This window comes from Genypterus blacodes, unplaced genomic scaffold (assembly GCF_046128005.1).
Source record: "Genypterus blacodes isolate CSIRO-AG114 ecotype Tasmania unplaced genomic scaffold, CSIRO-AGI_Gbla_v1 ptg000111l_1, whole genome shotgun sequence".
NCBI classification, from domain to species: Eukaryota; Metazoa; Chordata; class Actinopteri; order Ophidiiformes; family Ophidiidae; genus Genypterus; species Genypterus blacodes.
The window spans coordinates 1,209,504-1,229,791 of record NW_027466915.1 but is presented as its reverse complement, the minus strand read 5'-3'; the positions used below and the strand labels follow the sequence as shown (position 1 = coordinate 1,229,791).

The 20,288-nt window shown below is 40.8% G+C and overlaps 1 protein-coding gene across 1 annotated transcript in view; it reads right to left on the bottom strand.

The window, feature by feature from the left end:
* Nucleotides 1–4,819: 4,819 nt before the first annotated feature.
* The window catches only part of LOC143009246 (kin of IRRE-like protein 3), a 53,704-nt gene continuing 38,235 nt past the window's right edge, over nucleotides 4,820–20,288 (bottom strand). The window contains exons 7-14 of the mRNA XM_076161305.1: nucleotides 19,552–19,678; nucleotides 16,388–16,488; nucleotides 15,426–15,624; nucleotides 13,869–13,976; nucleotides 13,286–13,354; nucleotides 11,417–11,526; nucleotides 11,118–11,204; nucleotides 4,820–6,381 (exon numbers count right to left, since the gene is read on the bottom strand). Of these exons, the coding sequence (XP_076017420.1) occupies nucleotides 5,914–6,381; nucleotides 11,118–11,204; nucleotides 11,417–11,526; nucleotides 13,286–13,354; nucleotides 13,869–13,976; nucleotides 15,426–15,624; nucleotides 16,388–16,488; nucleotides 19,552–19,678 (1,269 nt within the window). The 3' untranslated portion in view covers nucleotides 4,820–5,913. The remainder of the gene's footprint in view (nucleotides 6,382–11,117; nucleotides 11,205–11,416; nucleotides 11,527–13,285; nucleotides 13,355–13,868; nucleotides 13,977–15,425; nucleotides 15,625–16,387; nucleotides 16,489–19,551; nucleotides 19,679–20,288) is intronic.

The window sequence follows — 20,288 nt, the reverse complement described above, 5'->3', positions numbered from 1 at the left end:
TGGTCATATTTGTAATATAGCCAATGTCAGTTGCTATTTAATCATCTTCCAGTCCACATTCTCAGGGTAAGTGCTCTGCAAATGCAACACCTAACAATGACAGCCAAACATGCTAGAGCCTCTTCACAGCTGGAGACAATGCTGTACTGTGCTCCAATACAATCACAATTACAGTTTCATAATGTCAGATATGTCACAAAGAGAGACAGTCACCAGCATGAAGCGGCAAAGCAGATATTTACCAGGAACATTACTCACACCACCAGGATCTATAATTCACAGGTACCCTGTGTTTTCACACAATTTTGAGTCACATTGTGCATTGTGGGTATCCATGCGAAGTCAGCGGTCTTTTTTTCCCCTCATTTAATGTTTTCAAGACTGCAATGTGAATAAATTACCTTGTGAACTTCCTCTTGTGCTTCTCTGGTTTCAAAAAATAATGAATCAAGGTTTCATTTTCTACAGAGAGACTGACAAGGACAGGTGAGATACAAGGTCTGCTCATCCTCAGTCTAAAAGACAGCAAATGGGGACTGGAACTGAGCATCACCAGAATGGGATAACGGGCTGTTATCTCCTTGCCATTATGAATTGTCATCTCATCTCTAGACAGAATCCATCTGAACTTCCATTCACCTTCATCGTGCCAAGGTTTGGATTTACCTTCGCAGACATTTTCTTAATCACAAATAATCAGTATTCCACAATAATTTCCCTTTTTAAAGAAGGATTCTGATATTGAATAAAGCGTTGCCACCAAATTTCAATAAGACTGGCAGTTGCTTGCTTCTCTCGGCGCCTGTCTCAGCACGGTATCTCGGACAATGCTCTAAATTGCGGCACATTCCTGAAAGACCATCTTTCCCTTCTTCCTCTTGACCTAGTAAGAAATGTTCAGTGAGGATGTAAGCATCCTGTACAGGAAACCATGCACATCATTAATCAATCTCTGATTTTTCAATTAAAATTAACCAAAACATGATGTACAAATTCATGATGGATCCACACTGACCGCTTTGGGATGGATAGATAGATAGATAGATATTATTGATCCCAAACTGGGAAAATGTTCAATGTTTCACATCATACCATGTGTTCTCTATTAAAATCTTCACTGGTTAACTTATTGTATATTCCTAGATGGTTACATTAACTTTTGGGGCAATGAAGTGTTGATAGAAAAAGATCCAATTGTAAATTAGAATTTTAACATTGAAATGACCCGAGTATTAATTTAGACATCTAAAGTCAAGTTTATAGGAATGGTGCTTTTATTCCACCTGTCTGTATTCTTGTTCATTCATTTGATTGTGTTTAAAACATTTCAATGGGTCATGGTGGATGGAGCAGGGGCCCGAAACCGGTTTAGGCATGGAGCTGACGGGGCTGAAACAGGTTAATAATCCTTAATTCTCCTCCCAAAAAGTGGGTAGGTCCATCAAGGCCACGGATCTTGGCCAGAGAGAGTTCTCTAGACAGATCAAGTGCAAGAGAGAGGGCTCAACATTTGGGAAGACACAGGGGGTAACAGAAAAGGATAACTAATAACTGAAAATACACACACACACACACACAGTAACACAACACTCTTGGCTACGCTCAAGGTTACAAGACAATGAGGAAACTCAAATACTGGAGCAAGAGAGGCTCAGCGAACATGGGGAAAATCAATTCCACTCAAAACTGAACACAGGAGCAAACCATGAGGGCATAAAAAATCTGACTTACAAAACATGAGGAGGAGAGAGGAACACCAAGGAACGTGAACAGGGAATAGGGAACAAACCAGGAGGAATCAGGAAACAACAAGTAGTGAAGCGGGGACGGAACAAGGAGAAATCGCAAGGGACGAGAGCAAGCAACAACCAGGACCAACCGGTAAGAGGAGAGGGAAAGACACAGACTAAAAACACAGAAGGTTGATGACAATAGGCAACAGGTGAGGACAATCACACAGGAGGGAACAATCAGGGAACACCTGTTAGAAAACAAAAGGGCAGAAAGTCAAGTCAGACACAAAGAACAGAAAATCCTATAAAATACAACACTAAACCAACAAAAGAAAAACGCGAAACACAGATCAGAACAGATTGTGGGCATGAACATGGCTTAAATAAAATATTCACTGAGATGAAACTGACAAATACTCGTAGATAACCTCCAACTGTGATGAAAGAAAAGCAGGAATGCCTACATGACTCCTCTTTTATCTCACCCTGTGAATCTATTTGACCTCACCAGGTAGAAGTGGCACACTGCCTATATGTTTTGCTCTCATGTAAGCACATATTGGATATTGGCATCCTTTCACACACTGTCACAAGTCTTTAATATGAGTGTCTAGCGCAGATGCGTTGGGAAGCTCGACTGACCTTCTCAATGCTCAGTAGAGCTTCTCTAAATGTATGTTTGTGTTGAACATGATTCCGCCGGCTGATCCACAAGATCCAAGACACATTTACAAAGTGTGAATGCTAAACAACGCAACAGCAGGGAGAACAGTTCAGTCTGAGCCACCTTGTAAACAAACTCTCCAACACAACGTTACATTATTCACCAGTAGAATAGGGGAAGAGGGCACTTCAGGTCTTTTTTTTTTCTCCAAAACTCAAAGTATTTAAAGAAATTAGGCAAGATGAAGTTGCAAATCTCATATTCCTGTGGTTTTGACACCGTACTTACTTTATACAAGCAGGCTTTGTGGCAAGCCTTTTAGGCTGAAGTCTTTTCAATAGCCCTGCAGGTGGCTTGCATTGTGTACTGTCAATGTGCCTCCATCTGCAAATGGAAAAACAGTCCTACATGTACACTGAACAAGTACACTGACACGGACACACACCGCCTGCAGATGAAGTGAGAGATTCAGTATATTTATATGCACTCTAGGCAAATGTGAGATTAAGTCATATACATGCACAGAATCAATAGGATTCCACATTTACATGATGTGTTGCATAATCAAAGGATAACGTTGTCCTCCTCTGTGAGCAAACGCACACAGGGGAATCATTCTCGGAGTGAGATGATTACATGCCTGAACAAATCAATTTACAATAGTGTAATCTAGTTGTGTTACTCAAAGTACACAGATGTAGCTTTGTTCCCATTTCAGTTGCATTAAGGTGTTCATAGGACACTGGAGGAAAAACGATTTATTGCTTTAATCACAAGATCATGTTTAAACCGCATATAAATGTAGTTATTGATGCTGTTTAATTTTGCCGGTAAACACGTCACATTAAACCTGTATGTAACTGTGTGTGAAAATGGGAAGAGGGAGCAAATGTTTTCATCTCCATAGCCATTTATCTTGTGTAAGAGTCACTGGAGGATGGAGCCCAGACCCCGGCAGTCACTGGGTGGGAAGCGGGGCACATCCTGGACAAGTAAACTGTCCATCACGGCACTAATAGACAGGAAAAAATAAAGTCTCACTCCCGTTCCCGCCTATGGCCAGAGTTTTTAAAAGATCACCTCCCCTGCATTTCTTCGGAGGTGGGAGGGAACCGGAACACCCGGAGGAAACCGAAGCAAACTCCACGCAGAGGGGCAACAAGTGAGAGGCTATTTTAGTGTCAAGGCTTGGAGTTAAGAGTTGCAACTCTCAGGGCGTAGGCATGCATGTCTCCACCCTCAATGGTGCCTGATCAGACTGCATTATTCCATTATAACTAACAACAGAGACGGACGCACCATTTTTACTATTGGCATCATTGATGTTAGAGAACTGGAGGATACAGATATTTGTAACAAATCTCGGAAAACTCTTTTTTATTATTTATTATGATTCATCGTTATTCACTATTCCAACTGTAGGCACCAGGCCCAGAACTGGATTGCAGGGGATAAGCAAGCACACACTGTCATTTGCCTAGAAAACCAAATTTGAACTAGATTTGGAGGGTTCTGTGCACACAATTTCTTCCGTTTCTCTAAACCAGAATGAGCCAGTCTTACATTCAGCACTTTAATGGAAAACCACTTTAATTGTTGGCTGTGCTCAAGCAGATCACAGAGAGCGATGTGTGGAGAAGTAGTGAGCATCTCTGCAGTACAATATCATGGATCACTCCCCAAGCTGTGCGTATAAAGGCTGCTTTGGAACAAGTCGGCGAGGGTTCACCAGCAGCGGAATCAACGCCGATAGATATACGTATTGCTGCTCCAAAATAAACTACATCAATATTAGACACATCTAATTCCCAATGCCAGAAAGAAAGATCCCTATTCAAATGATATTGAGGTATATTGTAGTTTTATTTAATCAAAACACAATGTTGGCACAAAATTCTTCTTTCTGTACAGTAATGCATGTTCACAACAGAAAACCCCCGAATGTAAGGTAGGATTGCGAGACATGACAGTGATGAGATTCATATTATTACACAGTAAGAGTGAGCCTTGTACATCTGTACGTGTTTAATTAGAACAGTACACCAACCCATGCTATTCAGTTATATTCAATTGTAGGACATGAGTAGTTATGCGATGTATCACTTTGTGCTTTCTTCACTCCCTTCAAATCCCTAACCAACACTCTTTAACTGTATTATTGGTGTTCCTACTGGAGCTGTCTGTCATTTCTATTGGCTGATTACCCTATGGATTCTAAATGCTTGTTGCCAAAGAATTTTTATTGTATGGCTGCTTGGACTGATGGCCTATTAAACCACCCCAGGCACTCATATCCTTATCAGATAGGCCAGATCTTAATTTCCTGGAAGAAGTATGCAGACTGATAGTTGTCCTACATGTGTTTGCTCATTATTTCTTTAGTTATTGTTCTTGAGAGCAGTCTAATTGTCAGACCTTCTTCACCAGCCCTTAGCAGTGCAGCTCACTTAAAACAGTGGGCATCAAAATCCCCCCCGGGAATGATCGGGAATCATCAACGTTTTCTTCCCTCCTTGTCATTCAGTAGTAAAATCACAGTACACAAAATGCTGGGTTTTACAGAGCTCTAGTAAACAACACAATATCAGCCAAGTATGGAAATGAGAAACCTGCTCTGGCAGCCTGAAAGTGCTTCCCAGAGATACAGTACACACACACACACAAGCTGCAAGTGTCTCACATTAAATGGGAAAAGTACAGACCTCAATACCTTTGCGCTTGTAAACATCAAGAGGTCCTTTCAGGATAGGAGCTGGAAATAATGCCTCGGAAAGCAGCGGTTGATTGAACGAAAGCCTCTGAAAGTCACCTTTTGTGATGGCGCGTTCACGTCTCCATGCATTCTGCGATCAATTCGTAAGGAATTCACCTTTGCAAAGCGTACATCAAAAGGCAAAATAAGTCTCACAATGTCCGAAAGATTATCGCCATTAAAGAGGCAAAGAATATACAGCACATTATACAAAAGATACTTTAATTCCAATGCGGCAAGCTTTGAAAGTTACCAAGGTGTGGTGGTAGCAGATGTACGAGAAGATGAGTGACGTCTAACCATCTCTCTGCTGTGCCTGCTCACATCATTAACGTCTCCGAAGTATGCACAAGGAGAGGATTTGTCAGATTTAACCATTACCTTCAGTGCGACTGAGCACCCGCAGTATTCTCATTAATAAAAAAGCTGCTTGTTATTTTTTTTTTTACAAGTGTTCTCATCACCACTTCAGAGGTGCGCATGTCAAGGCAGTTTGCGATGTGAACCATAATGGAGGACAGCAGCAAACCACCGTGTTCTTCATTGTTGACGTATGAGCGGAGAGTGCAGACAAATGATTGTCATTTTTTTTAAAAGTTGGCTCGTGATTTTGATGTTGTATGTCGATTGCAGATGTACAGTTTCAAAAGCTCGCGTCTGCAAACCATATCGTGTCCCTCAAAATGCCAATCTCGGTGAAAAAACATCACAGAAGGTAGGTGAGATGCCTTCTTCAAACATCCCGGTCGAGCAGCCACGAGCTGTTAGACATGGGTCTGCATGCGTTTCTGCAGAGGCTTGGTGAGGTCTGAGTTTTGGGAGGACTGCGAGTAGTGGGAGGAGGACGAGGCCGAGGTCTTGCTGTCCTTGTCGAACTGCACATAGCCGTCCTGCTTGCTGTAGCTGCTGACGCTGCTGTCACACTGCGTGTCAATGAAGGAGCTAGAGTCGCTGAGCGAGCTCCGCTGAAACTCCCGCTCACACAGTTCGATGGAGCTGCTGCCCATGCCCAGGACGAAACGTTGGCTGTAGTCGTACAGGCGATTGGGACCGGCACCCAGGGTGTTGTAGATGTTGGTGAAGGACATGCCAGTGGGCACCCGCTGCTTTCCAACAGTCATGGTTCCACTGGGTGGGCTTCGGATTACATCAGGAGTCTGACTGTTGGCAAGGGTGGGGGTGGCGTGGTGCTCATTGAAGGTGTTGACACTGTAGTAGCCATTAGTGGGGTCCTATCATGTGAGAAACATGCAGAAGAGATAAGAAAGATTTAGCATAAAAGAGACAGCATGGAGATAATTAAGAGCCCAGCCTCTTTTTGCCTCATTTGTCAAGGCAACCATTTATATAAAACCCATTTCTGAAAAACTCTAACCCTAAAAGCCATGAAAAAAACATGTGTTTTCTCATTGCATCTACACTTCACATCCGAGTCAAGGTCAAATGTAGCATGGCAAACACTAACTAGACTTGCAAGCAACTTTGATAGGTGTCCAAACCCCCTGACGTGAATGGTTAAGTTGTAAGGGAACGGCATTTCAGATGAACAGGAGAACTTTCCTTGCATGTTAGCACTGTGAAGGAAATTAGTAAGTCTATTTTAAATACTTGGTTTTATAGCGACATAACTGTCTTCAGCAGTCGTGTTTTCTAACACGGTGAGTCTGTTACTATAATATTCTGGTCTAATCTTTGTTGTGAAATGACCGTAAAGCTCTGTGGGGCGCAGTTACTGTATTTTGATTTCTGCACCAATGTGACCGCTCACAGTCGACACACAGAACGGTTCCAGATAAGCACCAATCTCTTCTTGCCGGAGCTACACAACGCTGGTAACATACACTCTTCTATACTGTGGCCATTTATTTAGGGAAAAATTGATCAACGCTCATTGCTTTAGCTGCCAAAGAAGTGGACATGCATGTACAGTCTTCAGGAACACATCCTGATAAATCATGAGAGAGCGAGGTTAAGGGTTAACCTCTCTCTCTCTGTCTCTCTCTCTCTACAAAATAAAAGACTAGCACTTTCCGCACTTCATGCTTGGATCCCTAATTAGAAAAAGAGATGAACATTCTAATTTGTGTTACATGAAAAAACAGATGACATTACATTAGTGCAGTGTTTCCCAAACTTTCGTGCCCCCCTTCTTTAGATCAGAAGTTCTCCCCCCCCCCCCCCCCCCCCCCTGCTGACTGCAGATTATGTTCAGTTGCGGCTCTGGCAACACCAAAAACTTGTGGAAATTGTGTGAAATAAAGAATATGAGAAGTGTCTGGGAGAAACTCTTACTGTGTGTCACAGCTGACCTTGGGAATGGAGAGCATCTATATCTGTGAAAGCTAAAAGGCTGAAACTATAATAATATAACCACAAAGTCTCTGATGAGTTCCTGAATACTTTGAAATAATTCACTGTTTGCTAATTAGTCTCTATTTTGTATCTTTAACTACTTATTTTATCACCATATATTCACGTGTGTACAGTACACACTGTGACTGTATGAGCCCAAGCTGAGAAGCAGTATTCCTTCCTTCCTCCCTCCCTTCCTTCTTTCTTCATTACAGACATTAATTTGCTTGCCTACCTTTAATGGACATTTTATTCCGTCTCTGTTTACATTCTTGAATTCAGGGACAGAATAAACAGTAATTACCAACAGAGTCTTTCCAAAATAGAATAATGGCAGCAAACATATGCTGTTCGGGCATAGGGACATGACAAGTGTTTACATGAGCTTCAGAACCAAAAAGGCTTCCCTTTAGTTGATTAGTCTTGTCTAAAGCTCTAATTGCCGCATCTGTCTGAACCGCACTTCTGTTAGTGGAGAAAAACAAAAACAAAAGCTGAGAAAAATAATCCTCTAATGTGGTCCATCTTTATTCCAGACAAAGTAAAGTTAAAAATCCGAGAGGGACTCTTTTAAAATAAAGCGTCAGTGTCAATGTGCAATTTCTAATGATTTCAGTGTTCATTCTTATTCATTTAGAATGTGTTTGCATTAAATCACGTCTGAAATCCTGATTTCTCAAACTATTTGCTTCATTTTCAGTAGCACTGCATTGTCTTCGTCGTGGCTTTGTGCTGCTCTTTCTAGTTAAATGCCGTACATAGGGACAATGTTTAAAAAGGGGATTGTGTGACGGAAGGCAACTACAACATGAGCCTGCACTGTGGATCTATGAACAATCTTTACTAGATTTTAAAAGGAACATACACAGATCTATTTGTTCTTATCTTCAGAATCAGACCATCATGTCCAAATACACAACCGGGCCTCAAGTGTCATAAGATAAGATAAGATGAAAGTTAAGATAAGATGAAAGTTTATTATCCCGAGGGAAATTACTCGACATACAACTCGACATCACATATCAGGTTTCTGGCAAAACAGCCACGGACACGATGCAATCTGGAGAAACTGCATTACTCTGGCAAAAACAACACTTCCTGTTACTTCAAAACAATACTTTGAAAGGGTTTTTTTTTTAGAATCCTCACAAATGTATACTGATTCATCACACTTACCAGGTGAATAACAAACTGGTTGTCCTACGGAATAAAAATAACAATTCTATACCATGAAAAATATTCTTTCTTCTTTTTTTGTTCTATCAATCATTCCATAACTCATAGATTGGGTTGGGAATCACAGTCTTTGTTATTCACCAAGCGAGTGAGGGAAGGAGGCAAAGATGATGAGATTAGGCGACACACACACACACACACACACACACACACACACACACACACACACACACACACACACACACACACACACACACACACACACACACACACACACACACACACACACACACACACACACTTTCTCTCCCTCTTCGACTCATTGTTGCCCAAATGCCTGTTTAAGGCGAACACACTGACACAATGAATAAGGCTACGAAACGTTTGTGGATATTATTCCCCTGCTGCTACAAAAATAAAATAAAAAGAGTAACATCATCCCAGAGTCTAGAAGTCTTTATTTTTTTCACAGAGGAACTCTATGCACCTGATTTAAGAGACCGGAGGAGCGCCTTAACTTCCAAATTATGGTAGAGCTGACAAATGACGACAGACAGACTGACAGACAGACACATTATCCTACCACTAATGTTCAGGCCTGACTATGGAACACTACTGTATTATAATGGGGAAAATTAGAAAAAGGAGTTTGGCCCAGGGTCAAGTCTGCTTTACTGTATACATCTGTCTTTCACAACACAGAAACAAAGTATATTGCTCAACTTCATTTCATAAGTGGTTTGTAAATGCACTTGGAAGCCAATTAATTAAAAAATACCATCTCATTCAAGAAAATGGATTGCTGTTTTGATGAGGGAGTCACTTGGCCATAGTTTGGTATAATAAGTAGGCACAGGGACTTGGAGGAATTGGGCCTCTGTTTGATTAAATGTTAAAATGGGGCAAAATTGGAACTCGAGTGCGATCGTAATTGCAAAACTCTAATGCTGTATCAACAGCGGCTGCTTTCCTGAGAGTTTCCACAGTTTGGATGATTTTGTGGGTTTTTAATGGCTTTTATTGAGTTTTTTTGTCACCACAGAAAGAAGTTTAGTTGAAAAGCCAAGAAGTCATTTTTCCAGTAAACTGACTGAAATATGACTTTGTATGGATTCAGATGTGAGTGTGGAATTACTATTATTATTATTGTCAGTGATAAGAGCCTGGCTTATCAAACCAGACCCAAATCATCACTTTTTGTAATTGCGCTAATAAAGAAATTTAGACAGAAATGTTATCTCTTCCTAGTTATTTTGTCAAAGGATTTAAAAGAAAAAAAAGTGAGGAAGAGCAGCGCGTATGTCTCTTTATCTCTCCTGTGTGCATGGACCGACCTGCCTGCTATTAAGCCGATTTGATTTTTTTCTTTTTTGTGGAGCACAATGTGTGGCATCACCTACTACTTAAGCTCAAGCTCAAGAAGTCAATGTTCATTGCTAATACTGGATTTTTAGTCTATATTTATGCACATTAGTGGTAAAAATGAATTCTGCCTCCTGCCAACTACACTTGTGATCTTGATAATTGCATATCGCCTGGTGTGAGATATGTGTTAGACTGTTTTTGTATACATTTAGATGCATTCCAGACGCAATGAATTGTGGATTATAGAGCTGTGCAGAGGAATATGTAATTAACAGTCAACTTGTCACCCATCTGCACCAGTTTATACATCTGGGTCATAGTAACAGTCAAACTGTCAGATTTGTTTTCCAAAATTTCTGACAACTTTGTGGCAGGCTGTCTTTAATCACAGGAGCAGTAAATTGGCCATCTGCAGCTTTTTAAAGGGCAACTCCACCAAATTTTGCATTAAGCATAATGGAAAAGGCATTGTGAAGACATTGCTGTGTGAATTCTGGAAAAATGTACTCTGTATTGTTGTATGTGTCAACAACACTATAGTTTATGTAGGGATGGGCTTCCCTCTTCTCTCTCTGGACACGTTTTCATGCATCTGGGTTCATGAAGGTCACTTTCAAGATTTAAGACAACTCAGGAGCAAAATCAAGACCAGTAAACTACATTTAATGTGTCAAACTGTGGCTTTAAAGCGTTCTGAACCGTTGTAGCGATCCATTGGGGACTCTCTGGAGTAGATAAAAATAACTGTTTGACTGGCCAATAACCTAAAATATGCCCAATGGTGAGGACACTAGAAGTCTCAAAAATGTGGCTGAGGTGTCCTCAAAATCCAATTGTGATGTGTAAACAGCCTGTGCTGCCACTTCAGCAAAGCTTGTGTCCTCCCATAAGAATTGTAGATGGGTCGTGTTTATGCAGCGGCCTGATTTGCATGAATTCCATATTGAATGAGACGCTAACGTGCCACTTTTTGCTTCAACAGATTAAAGTGTAATTGGCTCTGCGAAGATGAGCCATGATGTTTCCTCTTGGATCCTTTGCGGTATTGCACTGAATATTCTCTCTGTTTGCCCACCTTGATGTGCTGGAACTCCTTCTCCTCCTCCTGGAGCACCTCCAGCTGCTTCAGCACAGGCTCCTGCTGGAACTCACTACGGTCAATCTGGAACACACAGCAAAATGTTAATCAAGGCCCTCATTACTTTAGATGATGGATACAGTAGTCGGCCTTACAGAATACACCAACGGGACAGCTTGATATGGAGTTGTTGATATCAGCAAACCAACCCTTAATGGAAAAAATATATTTCTGAAGGATCTATATGACACGCTGACAACACAGCCACAACCTAGCATCAAAGTGCGCTCGCTCACCATCATCTGTTTGATGCTCGCGTGTTCCTCGCTCTCCCTCGCTGCATTGTGATCCTTGTGAACAATCTCCACTCGGATGTCGTTTTTTGCTGAGACCACTCCTTTGAGATCTGGAGGCGAGGGTGAGACAAGAGCGATGTGACTGATTGGGCGGTGGCTGATAGATGCGTTGGTCCTGTATTACAGCGGATCCTCTGCTAATGCACTCACGGCGGCTTCAAACGCCACCACTTCCCTTAGATCTAACTGAGACGTGGGTAATGAAGAGTGCGGCGCATACACAAAACTCTTTCTCTCTTACTGCTGTGTGACCTTAGCTTACTTACTGAGCACTTGGAATAAATCTCATCTTTGTACCACTCACTTGTCCCATAATCTCACAGCACAATATTGATCAATATCTGCAATCTAATAATGCAGCTGTGTGTGCCTGGGCTAAGATTATGAATATAGAATGCCCGGCCTGTCACAATGATTAGTTTACTTTAACTCACAGAGGCAACAAGAGATCTACAGCAGGCTTATGTGAAACGATCCAAGGTGCTGTGCTGCACTGTGCCTTTTCTTTTCTTGGCAAACAGCAAGAAACTCCTCACTTTAGAGGAGAGAAACTTTGTTTGTACAGACTGCGTTTATACACTTTCTCTCAGAATACTGTGGCTCTTGTACTGATTAACACAGAGTGCTTGGGTACCACAGCGGAAGGATGCTAAGTGGTGTTGCTGAAATACAGAGGGACATTTTTTTTCATTAACAGAAAAACAAAGCCACAATAGTATTTTATTCTGAGAAATGAATGACGACACAATCGTCTGGGGTGGGTTTAAAAGTACTGTATTTAATATTTTCCTGCAAGTTATCCATAGAAATGTTTCACACACATCTCCATGGGAACAATGTATTTTGTATTAAGATGCAGTCAGATTTACTTTTGAACTAAATGTATTACACCACGTCTGCCACAGTTTCTAGAGGGACAATTTTCTTTCTATTCCTAAATTTGTCCTGGGGTTTTCATTGTGTTAAGGCCAGGTTTGATATCATCTCTGACATTTACAGTGTTTGAACAGAGACTACAACTCTTCATCGCTGTGGTGATCCCTATCTGCTTGTCAAGTAGAAGACTAGAGTTCCCAATTGGGAGACGTCAGACTTTTTATGGTGGCACTTACAACACAAAGGTTCAAGTCTCATGCTGGCCAAGTCCGTTCTGTACAGAGTTTGCACATTCTCCATCTATGTGGGTTTCCTCTGGGTAGCCCATTTTTAAAAAGGTACAAGGAGGAAGGATTGGCTTGAAATGAGAAGCGGCACAGCACAGACAGCATCCAAATAACAAAGACACATATTGATACAATATGTAAATGTGCAATCAGAGGATTTTATCCAGATAACGTCACTTTGTAAAAAGGGCCTACATGCTGGGACCCTTTGTGTTAAGATGACAACTAAATTGGCAGGTATCCAATACTGATCCAATGTATTATGAAGGTGCCCCAAAACACATCTGAGCACAACCATGATCTTTTTTTTTTTTTACTGTTCACATGTTCCAAATGTATTTCCAAAATGGAATTGGGTCACTTGTACCTGGTGGTATAAATGTACATACAAGAACGCCTTCATGAATCAAAAATGCTACTTTAAGTTTAGCATATCCTGACTCGTTACAAGTTTAATGAAATATATAATGTATCAATGCAATAGATCTAATAATGCATCGAATTATCCAACGCTTTGGCTGTAGGTTATTCAGACAATGTATATTTTCATTCATGATGTGATGTACAGTGTGGTTTTATAGTGCGGTGTGCAAAGTGAAGTGAGAATCATTTAAACACTGATGCAGTGTAATTGCTGGAGCCTTACTCTCTGTTTTCACATCTCTCTGTCGTGAAAGAGACACAGGCAAAGATGACATGACCAGATGGACGTCCTCTGTGGAAGGGAGCAGAAAAACAAGGCAATTTTCAGAAACCATGTCAAAGACTAAAACTGTTTTCTTTGATTGTCTGCCTCTAATTCCAATGGGAGTTTTGCAGGCCTCTGAGCTCTACAAGGACATTTCGATCACATTTGGGGTAGGAAGTCCTGCCTGAACACAACAAAGCAAATGGAAAAGGAGGCAAACTTTCTTTTTTTCCCATGAACTTAATCGAGTTTTAATGCTTAACCATTTCTATTTTAAGAATCATCATTTGAAGGCTTTCACAGATAAGATGAAACATTGCTCTTTACAAGAGCGGCGCAGAGGTGAAGTCAACACGTTTCTCTCGCTGACTGAATATGCACCGACACGTAGGAGACATTTCTAGATGGTGTGGGCTTCAGTCACGTTTGCCTGCTACAATCAGCCTGCTACCATCAGCACATCTGTACATCATCCAAAAAACAACCTCACAACCTTCCAGTATGTGAGTTGTCTCCAAGCTTTAATTCAGAAGCGTCTTACTTCTCTGGAATCGGGTGCAGCAGAAAGCGCCTAAAGTCCCCATGAGGATGCTGAGGGCGAGGAAGGCACCCACAGCCACGCCAATGATGACAGCCAGCCGCAGGGTCTCTGGAAAAACACGGGACATTCAATCAGGAGTTAGCTTTGAGATTTCTTCCCTTTCTTCCTATTTCATACACATGTACTTGATGCATACACATAATTGCTTTCATTATTTATGAGGCCAGTGTTTACCCTTTTCAGGCTGAGAACAGTTACCATCATCACACAGGCCTGTGCCAAGCTTTCCCTTAGATATTGTTCCATGGATATCATGATAGCAGCCCTGGATGCTTTCCAGCTGGAAATTGTATGTCCTAGAGTGTGTTTGACGGGCTGGTCAGGAGGCATGACTCAAGTGAGGCACTTTAGAGAAGCATATAGTTCAACTGTGTCCGTGTCAACACTACAGCTCAATCGCTCAAAGACTGGCAGTTTATGTCGCAACACTGAGAGCACAGACATTTGTAATCCACCTATAGATACAGAATATTCCTTACAAAAAATGAAAAGAGAATCTTGACATTGTGAAACTGAGCTCATCTCTGAAGGTAATGAACATAGATGAGATACTAAATTTGTGATTATATCTGTAGAATTAGTGACTTTCCCAGATCAAACTGAATGACCTTTATGCAATAAAGAAGCTTATCTTAGAGTGACTGACCTCACATTTAGTATTTTCTCAGCTATATCATTAAACTCTCCCCGGCAAAGACGCTTTCCCTCCAGCAATAACACACACGTGCACGAACGCACGCACGCAGGAATGCACGCACCCACGCACCTTATGTCACCTTATGTTTACATTAACAGGTTGATATAAGCAATAAAGAAAATTGCCTTTAAGTAGCTATTGATCAGTAACACATTATCCACGAGAAACCATTACCCTTATCTTTACCTAACTATCATTTCTCAATTTTAAATACTTATGAGCACCAAAGCTACAGGAATATATTGTGAACTCATAACACTGATAAAATGTTGTGCATGGTCCTGCACATCATGATGTACAAAGTATTGCATATTAATAACAGGTACAACATTGACTTCAAAACTCACAGCAACCTATGTGGAGTCATCGGGGTTTCATCAGAGTAATCAATAACCTTGATGAAGGCCCTGTGCTTAAATTCCTAAATGAAGTCGTTTAGCGTTTGTAGCGCTGAGCTGTAACTTTCCACAAAGTGTCTGTTTATCTCTGTTTAGTAACAAAGTGTTGAGACAAGGAAAAGTGTCTCTAATAAGACAGGCGCTGCTGTAATGTGTGAACTTGATCCAGGATAACACAACATTCTGATACTACAAAACAACAAATAACCTAAAATGACTCCAGACATCCAAATATGCCGTTCATCTTCAGGTTGGCACTGATAAAGGCCCTCAAATAAGGCATCAATGACAGAGTAACACGAGTAAGAGCATCTAGCCAGGCTTCCTTCAGTAATTACAACCGGGAAAGACATTTGTGATGTGTGTGTGTGTGTGTGTGTGTGTGTGTAAAGTTGTATTCACCTTGTTCTTTGAGACGAATGATCTCAGTGTCGGAGCCGAAGCTGTTCCATGCGGTGCAGTTGTAGATCGTCTGGAAATCAGCGGGGACGATGTTACTCATGGTTAGGGTGGAAATCACTCCTTCCTCCGTGCTGACCGTCTCCACAGTGTAGCGTCCCGACGTCCCGGACTCCAACACCGTCTCCTTCCATGACCAGGCCTGAGGGACAGGAAACACATGAGAGCTTGCTACTTCATTCCAGCATGTCTATTTTGAGACTTTCTTCTCTTTCTCACTTCAGAGAGTAAGTTTGATTTACTTTATAAATTATCTCACACATGCGATTCTTCATTTAACTCATGGTCTGAGTCTGGTTGCCTCCCTTTATTCACAGTATCACATCATTCCTGCTGCCTGTTAGGTGGTGAATACTATCACATGATGTCTACGATCTGTTAGTGTGACGCAATCAAATCTTGGCGTTTTTGCAGAAAAAATTATTGATGCTGATTCTCTGCTCTCCTAAGTGATGAAGAGTTTGACTGGATCAATTCCACGCTGTGCACATATATCACAATACTTCAGGTCTGAAAAGTCCACTCTGTTCTGATTGGCCAGCTGCATTAAGCCTAATTTATTTATTTTAATCCAGCCTAATTAATTGTTAACTTAATTTGTCAGATGTAATATATTTAATATATATATATAAAAAAAAGATAAACATTAAGCGGAAAAACAGTGTTTGCATTAAACATGACAATAATTTTTAGCTTTACATTGGAGAGCTAGGTTTCAAGACAGGCGTGCCATTACTATATAATAATATACATTAGTTTGCATTACGTCCTCAGTCTGCCATCATCTGGGAGAGTCTTGTCCTCTCTTGTTTCTCCCTCCCTCCTGTTTTTGGACTTACAAGATGCACCAAATCTCTCGAATGTGAAAATGAATTAGCAAATGGAAGGAGGAGACGGTGACTCACGATGCGGTCAGGAGGTGGGGTGCTGCGGATGAAGCATTTGATCTGACCCTTCTCGCCGTAGAGCACCTGCTGGGTCTGGGTGCTGGAGATTGTGGGAGGACCTTTGGAGGCACAAACACTCAATCAACACAATAAAAAACTTTCATCTCCCCACTGTACATGCGTTAACTGCTCTGAGCGGGGGCAGCACCAAGGGCAGAGGCACGCCCAGGTCCCACTTACAGTAAAATGAAAGCAAAATGTCACAGACAATCTTTTATCTGCTTATTTTAATACTTTTCCTTAGGCCTCCTTAGCACAGGGATATACTGGAGGGTAAAGTTATCTTTTTTTTCTCTTAACTCACATTTATAGGTATGATCTGAATCTTTATGATGTAAATGTAATATACACCATAGAAAGTAGGACCAACTGATATTTTGGAGCCTTCAATTTTTCATACATGTCATTATGAGGTGACTTTACCCTCCTGAAATTCCAATCAGCTTTAAACACATTTAATGCAAATATGCAGAAGGTGGTTGTTTTGCATACCAATCTACATAAAATAATCAATATGGTACTATTACAATTTTAAAATGTATCTTGAATGAGGAAAATTCTGTACTAACAGATAGTGTTTGGGTGGTTTGTTTATAATGTTTGTTGCTCAGTTAATGTATGTGCATGTAAAACATCTGATTAACCTGATTAAATGAACAGGTCAATTTCTTTTTAAATAGACGCAATAATTTGATTACTCTGCCTGGTGTGTGCTCTAGGTAACAAAGATTAGAATGTGGGATTGTAAATCAATTTTCTCAAGCAAATCTGATCCACTGGCTCTGCACATGCATTTCCCGCAAACACACAGCAGAAACGAAAAAACAAGTGGTGTAAATGTATTTGTTCATTTCTAAATTGGATATTTGGGAAATGTGTTTCAGTTGTTTGGTCCGTGTCACTGTGACCTACTCAATAGTCCAACACTGTACAACACAGTTTCTCAGTTAGACAATTAAGCTACTACATAAATACACTGTATATGTCGGGTCAAACAACTATGAGCCACAGTGTTGAGAGAGATAGAAAAATATTACCAGTGTTCAGACGCTGTTCGGAAATATGCAGTTAGATCTGAGATATTTTAGTCGCATTCATTTGTGGCAATAAATCTGATATGAGACATCTTCCACTCAGACAGACGTCTAAACACACTAATTACAGTTTTATCACGGTTTTCCACTCATGTCCTAAAATGTGAAATAGTTTCATTCTTTCTTAATCATGTGAAAGCAATCATTGCGGCAGATGACCAAGCGGCAACTGGTGTTCTTGTACTTGCAGACCTTTAAAAATGCTTCAGAAAGCAACCATTTGCATAAATATTTCCGTCTCATCTGCATCTGTTTTCGGTTGTTTCAGGTCATAACAGTGAAATCGCAGGTGTCAGATATGAGCCACATTAAAAAAAGAAGGTGTGAAAAAATGGGCGTCAAGAACTGAAAATAAATGTAAGCCAAAAAGCTGAGAAAGGAGCTGCGGCGCTGTGACAGCATGTTTCCAAGGTGATTTTCCAGTGGTGGGTAGGTGGGATTTATGTATATAAAAGAAGAAGACATGCTTTTAAACTGAGTGACGGCAAAAAGAAATGAAGGAGGGTTCATGAGCAGATCAAAGGTTTTAGGCCTGATGGGTGGTCATTGTCACAGCTTACATGCTTGTCACCCAAATATGTTTCCACCACTTGGAGTTTGGATGATTCCTTTGGTTTGAAAGAGACTGGGGGTCTTTGAAATGCTCTGACATCTGGTGTCTATGCTGCTACAGAATGACAGGCCTGACACTCATAGAAGCTCTTGCAAAATGAGGAACTGCTGACCATGATAAGTCAAAGATTTCCTTTTCTTCTCTCAAATGTGCACCGCTTTCCCTAATCGGGCCTCCTGGGGGCCTGGAGCAGCACCATTCACAGAAACAAAACATGTCCTTATAATACAGAAACAGACAAATCACAAAGTACGATATATGGAGTTAAGTGGAGGGGAAAAACTCATAATTGCATTGTATGATCACCTTTTACGCACCACTGTTTCCACAAAAATATAATGAACCTCTCCATACGTCTAGCATTTCCTCTGTTGTAGCTCTACAATGCATCCACAATATCTTTTTTTTTTCGGAAAGTTTTGTCTCAAAAGTACAAGCCCTGAGCTCAGTGTGTGTGTTTCTTTTGGACCTGATTCTGCACACGTGTGTGAATGAGCTTGTGCATTAACTAACAAAATATATATTATAAATAATTATAAATATATATGCAAAATATACAATATTTCTACATACTTCATCAATTGTAGGTCAAGCTTCTTTGATCACGAACTGAATAGTAATTTTGTCATTGAGTAATATCTTATTTTGGTGCAAGCCCGAGAAAATAATCCTTTCAAAATGATCGGAAACCACTTTAAGTGCTCCTTTAGCACTTAAAGTTTGGTTGAACCGTGATGAATTTTCTCTGTTGCTGAAGAAAGTCAGCCGCAACTAAACATCTCATCAATATGTTCTCTTTTTGCCAGAGTGACCTTCTTTCTAATAAACAGCTGTCCGTTTGTTTGCTATGCACCGATTAATTCAAAGGTTGGAACAATTCTTTATTTGTCACCAGTGTTCAGGGGTTGAGGTAAAGGAGTGGGACTCGGCCGTTAGAAATCAATCGACAGTAATGGTGTCACATGAATTCTCAGCACTGCAGGTGTAAAGTGGACGATGCGCTCTTGTGGTTAGGAGGTTACTTTAATTTTCTTTCAACTTTGCCTTTTGCTTGCTGCTAATTATTCCCTGGAAGACCTAACAGACACTCAAGAAAACTTTCAAAGAGGTGCACTCACTATAATGGGACAAAGTAGCTGAATGGACATAATAGCAATCTGACGCAAAATGATAATGAAGTTCAGGATATATTGGTGTTTCTAATCACACACGAAAAACACAATTTGTTTCCCTTCAGTGCAATGTAATGTTTGGAATCATCACTTTAGCCAAATTTTCTCCCCTCAGCACTTCAGAAATCTTTGCCAGGTTTCTATTATTCATGACGCTTCTTCTTCTGAACTTTTCGAGCGGATCAAGAGCAGAGTGGACAAAGTGCCATTCACATTCAGTGCATGATATGCCATTGTACTTACCATTCACCGTGAGTGACACCTCCTTCTCCCCGGCACCCACTCGGGGGACCACAGCTCGACACACATACTTCCCGGCATCCTCCTGCTTTACTGCTCTCAGTGTCAGCGTGTTCTTGTTGCTAAGCACCTGTGTTGTGTGAGGGGAAACAGTTTCAAAGGTCGGAGGAGTCGCTTGTCTTTTGAGTCTACCTGAACAACAATTACAATGGCCCAAACGGATTGCAGCGGCCAACCAGCTGCGCAACACAATACAATGTGTAAGAGATGTTACACCGTCTGCGGAATGAAAGAGGTGTAAGGGTCTCAAGTTGACTTTTGTCAGTTTGATACTTCCAGAGTAGTGTTTCTAGACATTTGAACCACATAAAGCACTGATTGATTTAGTTGTAACTATTTTTCATCCTGAGTGCTTTATCATCTACATTACAGGAGCTTTATTTATGTCTTTAAGCCTTCAGGGATAACTATGAATAGCTGCTGTAGCCTACTTTGAAATAAAACACTGTTCTAGACTAGATTAAAGTACAACATTGTTTTACAGATTTGTATCATTTTGAAACATCCACATAGGTGAAACATTGTCTGGAATGTCCTCTTTATACACACTACGGTGAATGTGAGCCATATTTATGTCCTGACTTGAACCTTTCCATTATGTACATCTTGATGACATATATATATAAGATCTGTGGTTGTTTTTGTCTGCATTAGAGGGTTAAACATAACATTGTTTGTTT